Here is an 11,910-nt window from a genome sequence, read left to right as displayed (position 1 = left end):
CTGAGCTAAGGGGCAGGCCCCCTATTATTTGTAATAAGAACAGCAAGTAAATGGTACAAATTTTCATCTTTCCCTCAGTTACCTACATTGATTCTTACTTATCACCAACTGGGACACATGTAAGTATCCTTTTTTTTTATTATTATTTATTTATTCCTTTAGTGTGTGAGTGTGTGTGTGTGTGTGTGTGTGTGGCCAGCTCAGCCCACCTGGGGGCGGGCTGGCTGGCATGTGGTGCTGGGGGATTGAACCGCGGTCCCTGTGCTTTGCCAAGCTTGTTCCAAGTAGGTGCTTTAGACCACTGAGCCATCTCTCCAGCCCCGTAAGTATCCTATATGTTGTTAAATAACTATTCTTTCATACAACAGAAGGCAGATTTTGTTTAATCCTTTGTGTTTTGTTTTTTTTTTAAAAAAAAAAAAAAAGAAAGCAAAGCCTTTTGATGTCAGGATATGCAGAATCAAAGTCTTCCAAGTAAATGAATGACTGGCTTAATTTGTTTTCTAACAAGTTCAAAGCCTAAAATAACCTATAACAAGGACACATTAAATAAAATTTAATTTTAGCACATTTGTATTCCCCAAGACTTCTTTTTCCTTTTTTAACAATAGACTTCTAATTAGCACCACAATGGCAAAATTACTTTCCTGTTTCAGTAAGAATGTTTAGATTCTAGGGGACAAGGGAGGGGAAGAAGGGAAAGAATTAGTAAAAGTGCTCTGCTGCAGAAGAAACATAGCTATGTAACTCTTACACAAATGTTTGCTAACCTAACCAGCATAAAAATAGTGATGTCATTCTAAACAGCAGAACAGTCAAGTTTTTAAATCACTGGCAGTTTAAGGAAATTAAGAATATTACTCAAAATCTCCCCTCCCCAGAGTACTACATCTGTGGATGAGGAGAAGTACACCCATCTGGAGTTATATACATATCTGACATCAACATTTTTCCTGGCACAACAGGAAAAGCTGTTTGTTTTGTTTTTTTTTGTTTTTCCTTAGAACTATAAGCATTAAAAGCCATGACTTCAAATAAATAATTCTGTATAAAAACCTAAGAAGGATAGATCATATTCTATTAGTGAAAGGAGCTGAACACCAAGAACTTCTCCTCTTTTAAAATCCAACAAATAAAAATAAAACACCTCTTCTTACCCATGAAATTATTTTATCTTTATTCTCTCCGGGTTTTTTGGGGGGTTTTTTTTGAGACAGGATCTTCAAATTCACAGTACTCCTCCTTCCTCAACCTCCTGAGTACTAGGATTACAGGCCTGCACCACCATCCCTGGCAAATTAATATGTTAAATTTGTAAGTTTCAGGTGACATGTGAAACCTTTTTTAAGATTTTTCTCAAAGTTTTGAAAAGCTATTAGCCAGGATCGTGGTGTAATAAGACATAACATTTTTCCTTTAAAAAATTTAAGTGTGTGTGTAGAGTTAAGAAGCTGTTGTACATTTATGATTTAATAAAATAATTCTAAAGGAAAAAAAAATAAAGACAGCACAAACAGAATTTATAAATATGCACTTGCAATATGGAACTCAAACCAAAAACAAGCTATATACTTTTCTCTTTCCATAGAAAGCACCAAATAAAATATAGAAACTTGATTCTGGTGAAGGCAATAATATAACTATTTTTACTACACTATCAACATTCATTATCAATATTTAGCCAGGGAGACAGCTCACCAGCATAAGTGCCTACCCAGCAAACAAAAAGGTCCTGAATTTGATCCCAGATTTAAAAAAAAAAAAAAAAAAAAAAAAAAACTTAATACATCAAGACCTTTAAACTTCATTTCACAATTTTTTAGGGATAAAATATACTATGACTATTCCTTCCACTTTAAAATTACCTCAACTGATGGAAGACCAACTCTATAGTACATGAAATTATAAAAGGGCTCCAAAACCTGAGGCAGCATGACCACAGCTCTACTATTACTTAACATAACTAAACTTAGCAAAGCTGCACATTATTCATCCTGCATTTACTAAATATCACAATTCAAATAGGTCAACATCTACACAAAAAAATTAAGATTAACACAAAACTAAGATGTGATTTTAAACCAACTGAACTGCCATGAAGAGTACCTCAACCACTTAATAAAAACACTGATGATTTAAAAAGAAAAAAAAATTAAATGCACTCTTTATCAGGAATACACCTAATACTTGACTTTCTACCTGTGTTGACATTTTATACTTCTGGCTTTTTCAACCATCAGAGATCAGCCATTAAATTAGTTCAACAAGCAGAAATAGCATCAGTGCTTCCAAACAGCAATTTCTGCATTGCTAGACACTTATCTAGTTGGTAGATTTATACCATTGTTCATTCTTAGTTCTTTAAACGTAAAAAATACCCACAGAATTGTAGCATACCTCTAAATTAGTTTAAATATGGTACAAAGTTATTTTTATTTAGGTTCAAATTTTTAAGAGACATTTATTCTTCTCAAAGGCTAATCTTAAATTACTCCTATAGTGGAAAAAAAAGGGGAGGGGGAATTTGTTTCTTTTGGAAAATAGAAATGTTATTTATGTAATGCTCAAGGGAAAGGGTATTAGAATAATAGTCTCACATCAAATTATAGTCAGGATCATACCTATCATTAATAAAAATAAGTCTGACATTTATGCTAATCACAGTGCTTTAAAACACAAGGCTAAATGACATGCATTTTCAAATAATTCTTACAAAGAATTACAATAAAATTTTTATCCTCTACTATGCAAAATAAAAAAACTCCACAAAGAAATTATAAATTGGTTTAAAAAGACACAAGAAAAATATTCACATTATATTTATTTGAGATTTGTATTCCCTCTTTGCATATTAGAAAGATGCAAAGACAAACACTTCCAAATACTCAGACAGATCATCCCACAGTTGTAACTTTCATCATAGTTCTCAAAACAGTATGGTGAGGTCAGCTCACAAACAGCTTAAGCAGCAAAACTAGAAATTGGTGGTAGTAGTATCAGGCTACATAACAGCCTCTCCAAAGAATATGAAGTAAGAGAACTAAAATGTGCTGGCAACACGCCAAAAGACTGGATGGAATATAGCTTTGAGCAATGAATACCCAGAGCTTACAGTATACAGCAATTCATCTTCTCTGATCCTATAGCTTGACTTTCCTTATTTTAAATCAAAAATAGTAATGTATAAAAACAATCTAATACTGCTATATTTCTTCTACTTAGGAGCTGGAGAGTATGTAGCTCTTCAGTGATTTGTTAAACTAAACACATACTCTCAGGGAAAAAACGTGACTTCCATTCTATGTGAAGTCAAGGAAAGGAAATTATATACAATTACTTGTAATTATTCTACATAGATTAGCATTTGTTTTCCAAACATTACACTACCTTCAGCAGAACTTTAAAAGATTTTCGATGTTGTTGGTTCTGATTATCTCTACAACTGGCTAGCATTTAGAATCAGCCAACCTTCTCAACAGATTGAGTAAAGAATTAATCCTGTCAGATTTTTTTTTAGTGGAACCAGGGATTGAACTCAGGCCCTTGAGCTTATGCTACTGAGCTATCTCCCCGGTCACAATCCTGTTAGATTAATCCTCTCAGATCAAAGGACAATTCTGGTCAGAAACAACTCCTTTGTTCTTGGTCAAAATATGGGAATTTAGGACCAGGAAGTAGCTCAGTGGCATAAGCACCTGCCTGGCAAGTTTAAGGCCATGAGTTCAATCAGTGGTACCAAAAAAAAAAAAAAAAAGAAAAGAAGTCTATGAAGACAACAATATGCAATGTATTAATTATTGTAGCTGTCCTACTAACCTGTTTTGAAACTGCTTCATTGCTATTTTTTTCTCATTCAAATGAATAAAAAAATTAAGAAAAAAAAGTGACTTCAGCCAGGCATGATGGTACATACCTGTAATCTCAGCACCCAGGAGGCTGAGGCAGAAAGACTGATAAGCGTTAAGAGGGTAGCCTGAACTCAAGGACTCAAAAAACTGAATCAAACAAACAAACAAACATGACTTTTATAATTTCACCTTAAATATCATGTATTAACAGATTAGTAAACTCTAATTCTTAAGTCTCTGACACTCTCTAAATATAACTTTTTCTAAAGAACCAGAAAAATGAAAACATTGTACGTAAGGAAGAGAAGGAATCAGATTCAATTCAAATCAACACACATTTATTGAACATCTGTTCTGTGCCAGACATCATACCAAGAAATGAAGAAACAAGGATAATGTGTATACATGGTCTCAGAGTTGATGATCTGGTTGGGGAGATCACACAACCCAGTCAATAAGCTCCACTAGCTTTAGGAACAATAGCCTTCCCATCACCAAGAAAAGAGAGAATAAGTCTGCCTAGAGCAGTAATGGTAAACCTAGTGTATCCATGTCACATTGGGCTGTTTGTATCACTGAAAGCTTTAAAAGGTTCACTAAAAAAAGGCTGGGGAGATGGCTCAGTGAAATAAGCACTTGCCTGGCAAGTGCAAGGGCCTGAGTTCAATCTCGGGTTCCGCAAAAAGAAAAAAAACCAACTGCTAAAAGGTTCACTAAAAATAAATAAATAAATAAATAAATAAATAAATAAAGGTTCACTAACACAGGCCTAGAGGCTGGGAAAATCTTCAGAATCACTATAAGCTTTGAGCAACATTTTGAAGAACGAGAATTTCACAAGAAAAAGAGGGACATTGTGATCCTAAGATAGAATGAACAAAAGCAAAAAAAAAAAAAGCACAAAAACATTGCAGGTATGAACGAACACATGTGGCAAGGTTGGAATAACAATTTTTGGCATATGTGCAATTATTTTTCTACCCTTACCCCATTATAGACATCACTACTCAAACTAGAGCATATTTAAAGCCCACATAAAACCTCAAAACCTTCTCAACTGGTAACACACAATCCATATAAGGAAACAGGTTCATAAGATGAAATATATGTGTGATCCTCAGCCTAGAAACAGAAAGCGATAGAACAAGAAGGTGGGTAAGTAAATTAAGAGTCATTAATGCCCATGAATGGTAAGCTAACAAATTTAAGTTTTATCCTTTATACAACAGAGAATGGACAAAGAATTTTATAAAAATATTGATATGATCAATTCTAGCAGATATGTGAAAAATGAATGTGGATAGACAGAATGAATGCAGGATGAAAAAATGTAAGTCGGCAAAAAATAATGGGCCTGGGCTTCTGCAATGGAAAAATACTGCAGGTCTAAAATAAAAAGTTTTGGATTGTATAACCTGTAGTTTCAAAACACAAATTTGGGAAAAATTAATAATGCAAACAGAATTCTCAAATAGTACTTTAAGAGAAAATTTAAGATAAAGGCTAGAATTAAAGAAGTGAATCACAATGATACCCACGATTACTCAAGATCATAAATTCAGAAATAGATATTTCAGGTTTAGCATCAAGAAAGAGAACATCCTCATGACCAGACTAATACTCAGCAAGTCTTTTCTTCCTCGCAGGGCATTAATACTCAGGCAAACAACAAACACCATTCACCTTACATGCCCCTATGATTAAGGATCAAACTTAACTTCCAGTAAAACACAGAAGTCAAATTTGAAACCAAAATGTACCCAAACATTTGAAACTAACATCTCAAGAAACATAATTTATATGAAATAAATATAGAAAATAATACAATTCTACCATTACTAATTCATATCAAACCCTTTAAGCTCTAAAATTCTTTGCATGGAATACAACCTAGCTATATTACTTTGAACAGTATGCAAAAAAAAAAAAAGTGGCTTTCCCATCATTTCTGCAGAATGTTTAACAAATAAAATTATTCTAATTAAAAATAGAAACTTCACTGTAGTTCAAAAGGCCAAATAGAGTGAAAGAGTATTTTGAAAAAATGATTTTTTTAGCTGTTAGAAACAAAAACTAGTGTAATGATGTGAAATTTAAGCACATGTTAACAGGCATGCTACATTACTGTTTTAAGACCTAAGGATATCCGTATTAAGGCTACTACTAACCTGCAGCTAGGGTCAATAATGCACTTCATACTACAGAAACATACAATCAAAGGTTCTACCTTATTCTTATCCCATTAACAAACTCAAATTGTGATTCTCCTTCCTTTAAGCCAAGATGAAAAATACAAACTAAAAGCTATAATTTACATATGGCATAGTTAATTCTGAGAAAGCAAATTAGATAAACAGTTTACCATAATCTAGCTCTTATCCAGAAAGAAAATGATTAGTCAGTCTCAAGCAGGGGCTAATTCTCATGATATCATTCTAAAGTCATTACTAAATTTTACGTCATGCTTCCTTCAAATCAATCACAAAATAAGTCATCCCTAGAGTGGGGTCAAATTCCATTCCAATGAAAAAGTCCTTCAAACTCAAAAGGTTCACTTACTAAACAATATTCAAAGACCAAATTTTAGAAAAACCCTCCTCCCCTACCTCCCACAATAAAAAAAAAATTTAAAAAAAAAATCAGTCTTGTCCTTTTAGCTCACTGCAATGGAATGTGACCAATATTTAAGGGCTTTTCTCATTTTCTGCTTAGACAATATGATGCAGATCTAGTTTATCTGACAAAGGACATGTTTTTTAAGAAAAAAGTAAAATATGAGTGGCTAACTATAATAACTGAGACAAATGAAAGGTAAGTTGTTTACTAGATTCTCACATGTATATTTTACTAGTTGAGCAATGTATAGCAATTAGAACGAGTGTACTTATTTTGTTTGGTTTGTTTTTGAGACAGGCTCTCAGTACATAGTCCAGGCTGGCTACATATACCATGCTGGGATTACAGACATGCACCATGACACAGAATTAAATGAGTGTATTGTATTTAAATAGTGTATTTTTATTTCACAACTGTGATAAGACAGCTAAAAGACTTTTTCTTTCTTTCTTTCTTTTTGGTGTATGTGGTGTTGGCTATTAAACCAAGGGCACCACACACATGCTAGGCAAACACCTTTTTTTTGAGACAAGTTTTCAGGTTTTCCAAGTGAAAATTAGCCTGGAATTACGATCTCCAACTTCACTCTCCCAAGTAACTAGGATGGCAGGCATGTACCACTACAGCAGTCTCTAATAAAAGATTTATGATTTGTACTACTCCTAATAAATTAGGTAGAGAAAAAAAGATTAAAATTACTGTCAAGGCGTTGGGGATATAGCTCAGTGACACAGCACCTGCCTGGCAAGCGCAAGGTCCTGAGTTCGATCCCTGATGCCACACACAAAAATAATGATAAAATAAATCTAAATAAATATTAAATACAATTGCCATTTAAATATAAATTATTTAAAAATAAATTACTATAAATTGTTATTACTATAAATGATAAATTATGTTATGGACTATTCCTATAACAAACACTTTTATCACTGAAGTTACAGTAATTACCTAATCATAGAGAACAAGGAATTGTTTAGTAAATATACATCAAAGGATAAATTTAAGCACTTAATATCTATCCAAGATTTAGATATTGTTTCTTTTTTTCAAATGGCACTGGGGATTGAATCCAGGGGCCTTCTGCACTTAGCTACATTCCTACTCCTTTTTTCTTTCTTCTTTTTTTTTTTTCCCTTAATTTTGAGACAAGATCTTACCAAGCTGCTAAATTGCCCAGGCTGTGCTCAAACTTAGAACCTTTCTGTCTCAACCTCCTAGAGTGTTAGGATTATAAACCTGTACCACAAGGCTAAGTTTTTTACTTTTTTTTTTTTTTGGCAGAACCGGAGATTGAACTCAGGCCTTTGTGCTTGCCAAGGAAGCGCTTATTCCACTGAGCCATCTCCCTGGCCCCAAGTTTTTTACTTTTTAAAAGAAATAGGTATCTGACTAGAGAATTGTGAAAATTATTCCTATGATACCTTCAACCAAGTTTTAAGGGGCCGGGGAAATAGTTCAGCCATGAACGCACCTGCCTGGCAAGCACAAGGTTCTGAGTGAGATCCTCAGTACTAAAATAAATACGAAATTTTAAAAAACCCAAATTTTAAAATGAATAAATTCTGCAGTTTGATGCAGATGAACATACCGCCAATATAATACCACTAAACTAATATGGACATATTTATTTATTTATATAACCATTAAGGATATATTTTACTTACATTCTTCCTATACCTTCATACATGTTAGTCTCATCTACCAAAGTCATAATCTCTGTATCTGTAAGATGTGCATGCTTTTTCGTTCTGTTCAGTTGTTCAATCTGAATGTCTGCAAGCTTCACCTTCTGTTGAGTGTCAATAACTTTGGCTTGAAGCTCAGTGAAGGCCTAATAAAAACAAATCCTTGATTTAGTAGGCAAAACATCTCAAAGAAAGCATTTAGGTCAAACACAAATTTATGAAAGCAGAAAAAGCTAACCAGAGACAAAGCTATGAAATTTACCAAAGCCAACAAATGATTTGATACAATTAGCTATACTAAATACTTGGTTTACCCTGTTCTCAGAAGATGTGATCAATTTGAAAAAGGCAAAACAAATGCATATTTAATAACCAGCATCAAGTAACCAGAGTAATTAAAATAACTGATAAAACAGATGAAACCCAGAGATTCAAAAAAAGGCCCACAAAAATAACACTACACTATATGTATTACAGATTTCAAAGCACTTTCCCAGATTTCAAAATAATTACATAGGAATATTAATGAAAATGCCAAAGATATAATGATACATCTCATTTACTGCTGTACATAATCTTGATGGCAGTTTTATCATCCACAAGTTACAAATCAAAGAACTGAGAGATAAAAAGTGGCTCACAAAAGGTTGATTACGAGGTAGAAAGGCAGGTACTTAAAACCATTTTTTCTGACCCTTTCTTAGTTCAAGAATCTTTTTATCCATAGTAAAACTCAGAATACAAATATTTTTAAGAGGATTCTAAAACAAGAGAATGCTAAGCAGTGATAGAATTGCATTATGACTTTCATCTGCACATACCAGGCCTAATTTGACCACTGTGTCCACTTTTTAACTCACAGATAAGCACAGTTCTTGGCTACTCTTATTGAAGTGCTTGGAATGACTTTCTTATGTTGTCAAATTTATGCCTTACTAACACTTGGTGACTAAAAAAATAAAAAAATAAAAAAAAACACTTGGTGACTGAAATGCCCAGCAAAGGCTACTACTAAACTTTTATTCTAACTTTGTTATCAGAATAGTTAGGCTTCAAGAGATTGATTTTGGGGAAGATGAGGAGCCTGAAATTTCCTATTAGTCTTCAGCCCCCAAAAAGCCTTTGTAAAAACATTAGACAAAGCCAGGCAAGGTGGCACACCCTTTAATCCCAGCACTCAGGAAGTTGAAGAAGGACTGCTGTGAGTTTGAGGTCACTACAAAGTGACTTCAAGGCCTAAACTGCATATTGAGGCCTTGCCCCAAAAAGACAAAACAAAACAAAACAAAAAATTAGATGATAAAACCTTCATACAAGTTTTTTTTTTTAATTCAGTCCGTGTCGAACTGTTCAATAGGTCTGTAATCATTTTCTGTTTGCATTCATTGTCCATAGTCCTTAGCGACAAATTCTGATGATAGGTAAGGCCATCCATAATTGTATCCCCATTAGCTATTTTACTAATGACTTAATTTCAACTTTCAACAGAAAAAAAGGGTGAATTTTCAGAATACACAATTTTTTTTCTGAAATGTGAAATACCAGGTATTATGATTGCTTTGCACACAGCTACATAAACAAGCACATGCAGAAATGTTACAGCACAAAAGAACACCAGGTAAAGGCTAAATTTACAAGTTCCAAGACAAGAACAGCAAAAGAAAATAAACAAAAACACCACACCACAAGGCACAAATACCTAATATCCTCAGCAATTACAGATTCATTCACTAGGAGCTACAGCTATTCCAACTGTCCCATTTGTTACGCAAAAGTTAACCAGAGGCAGTCACCTAAGAAGTTGCTTACCTTAAGAAGCTAAACTAATAATCAAAACTACTGGACTCTAATCTCAATTCTTACAGCTTTCTAAAGGTATTTCCTTTTCTAGAAATGTAGGTGTAAACTTGGTTAATTTCTAAGGTTCTTTCCTATCCTCCCTATCCTACAAAGCAAACGGTTTTGAGTCAGTAGCGGGGTTAAGCATCCTGATCACTCTTCAGTTTAAAAAATGTTTCGGAGTAACAACACATTTATAAGCAATTGTTTGGACAAAGAGAAATACAATTCCTTCTGATACCAACTCTTAAGAGATTTTTTTTTTTTTTTTTAATATGTAAGTCCTTCAAAAAGGAACGAGAATCCGGCTTAAACCTGGAAATAAACATTACTATAACAACTTTTGACTTTCTAAAGTGCCTACACCAGGACCTTCTGGGTATGTTACAGGGGCATATAATGGCCTAGAAACAAAGACTGAACGTAAACTATTTCAAAGCAATGAAGGGACCCCATTACTGACGCCTCCATGCGGGCAGGTGGCCCAAGAGGGTTTCAATTTGAAACGCTCTCTCCAGTTCTTCCTAAACGCTCGTTGAAAGCTTCAAATTCAACGAAATGGCTCTGGAGTTCAAAACATGGAGACAGGCTGCGTCTGCCCCAGCCCTACCTAACCAGCTCCTACCCCAAAAGAGCCGCTCGCCCCCTTCCACAGCGTAAGGAGATCCGAGCCCGCTTCACGACTCTGCGAAAGCAGTGCCTCACTCCCCCGCTGCCTCTTTTCCTTCCGCGAGTCTCGAGCTTCCCTCGATAATCTGGTTCAAGGGCCCTTCATCCGCCAAACCGATGCTTACGCTTAGTCAAGACCCCCTTTTACCTTCTTCAACTCCAGATCCACGGAGGCCGCCATGTTGCTGCACTCTATGCGCCTGCGCGTTGGAAGAAAGCCGGAAAGGGGGGGAGGTGCCTGGAGGAAAGCTGTCGGCGTTCCTTCTGCGCCTGCGCGTGTGTCAGGCCGACCAGGACATTTTTACTTCTTCATCTGGATAGGTTACCCTTGAAATATTAGGGATTTCATTTCAATATGCCTTGCTATTGTAACCAATCAAGTCTAGCTTGTATCCCCACGTCTTACAGTCACATCCCTAAGAGCAAATTTGGTGTGTAGCTGTACTGGTCAGGGTTCCCAAGGGAAAGCATTTAATGCAGGACACATAATTTATAGGATTATTTTATAATATTCACCCAAAGAGTCAAACGCAAGAGAGTATGAGAGATATGTCCACACACTAGAGATCCAAAGAATCCGACTGAGGGCCTGGATCCCACAATACCCTACATGAATCCAGCTGAAGGCCTAGAGCCCATGGCAATTTTCTGCATGAGTTCTGGAGGCCTAGAACTTAGGACAATGTCTCATGAACATCTGTTTTAAAGATCTGCACTGGCAAAGCCCAGAGGTCAGTGGTGGAAGCCAGAAAGTCTGTGCCAGCAGGATGAAAGGTCTGTGCTAGCCAGCAAGTTGAGGGAGCTGCGCTGGAGGCAGGAAACAAGGTTCAAGGTAAAAATCAGAATCCACCACCACCATCTCCACCCCACCCCCAGGGAAAGAAAACCAAAGCCATCCTCAGTAACACTGAAGTCCCAGGCTCTTCTGATAATAAAAACAGCCAGGATCGTATCAGGAATACCAGTATGACAAGCTTCTGCAGGAGAATCAATAGCACACCATCTTCCCCTCCAATTCTGCTTTTATGCTGTTGGTAACAATCCTCAGATAGGCCTTCACCACTCAGCATCACACTGACTCATCTGTGTCTCTCATGTGACAGTTGTTTTTCTCATGTAAGACTCATAAGCTATTTTTTCTTTGTTTCTACGAACCTATCTATCCTTGTCACTGGGACAAAATACCCAACACCTGCAATTTAAATGAGAGGCTTATATTTGCTCGCTTTTCAGTCTCCAGTTGGCATACC

The 11,910-nt window shown here is 35.5% G+C and overlaps 1 protein-coding gene across 3 annotated transcripts in view; it reads right to left on the bottom strand.

Moving 5' to 3' along the window:
- Pfdn1 (prefoldin subunit 1) overlaps nt 1-10,900 on the bottom strand; it is a 74,387-nt gene extending 63,487 nt beyond the window's left edge. For all 3 annotated transcript variants that reach the window (XM_023703404.1, XM_004643233.2, XM_023703405.1), the window contains exons 1-2: nt 10,809-10,900; nt 8,132-8,298 (exon numbers count right to left, since the gene is read on the bottom strand). In XM_023703404.1, the coding sequence (XP_023559172.1) occupies nt 8,132-8,298; nt 10,809-10,841 (200 nt within the window). In that variant the 5' untranslated portion in view covers nt 10,842-10,900. The remainder of the gene's footprint in view (nt 1-8,131; nt 8,299-10,808) is intronic.
- Nucleotides 10,901-11,910: the final 1,010 nt, after the last annotated feature.

The sequence above is a fragment of the Octodon degus genome, unplaced genomic scaffold, assembly GCF_000260255.1.
Source record: "Octodon degus isolate 3935 unplaced genomic scaffold, OctDeg1.0 scaffold00169, whole genome shotgun sequence".
In the NCBI taxonomy this organism is placed as follows: Eukaryota; Metazoa; Chordata; class Mammalia; order Rodentia; family Octodontidae; genus Octodon; species Octodon degus.
The sequence above is the reverse complement of the archived record's forward strand: the minus strand, read 5'-3'. Positions and strand labels throughout refer to the sequence as shown.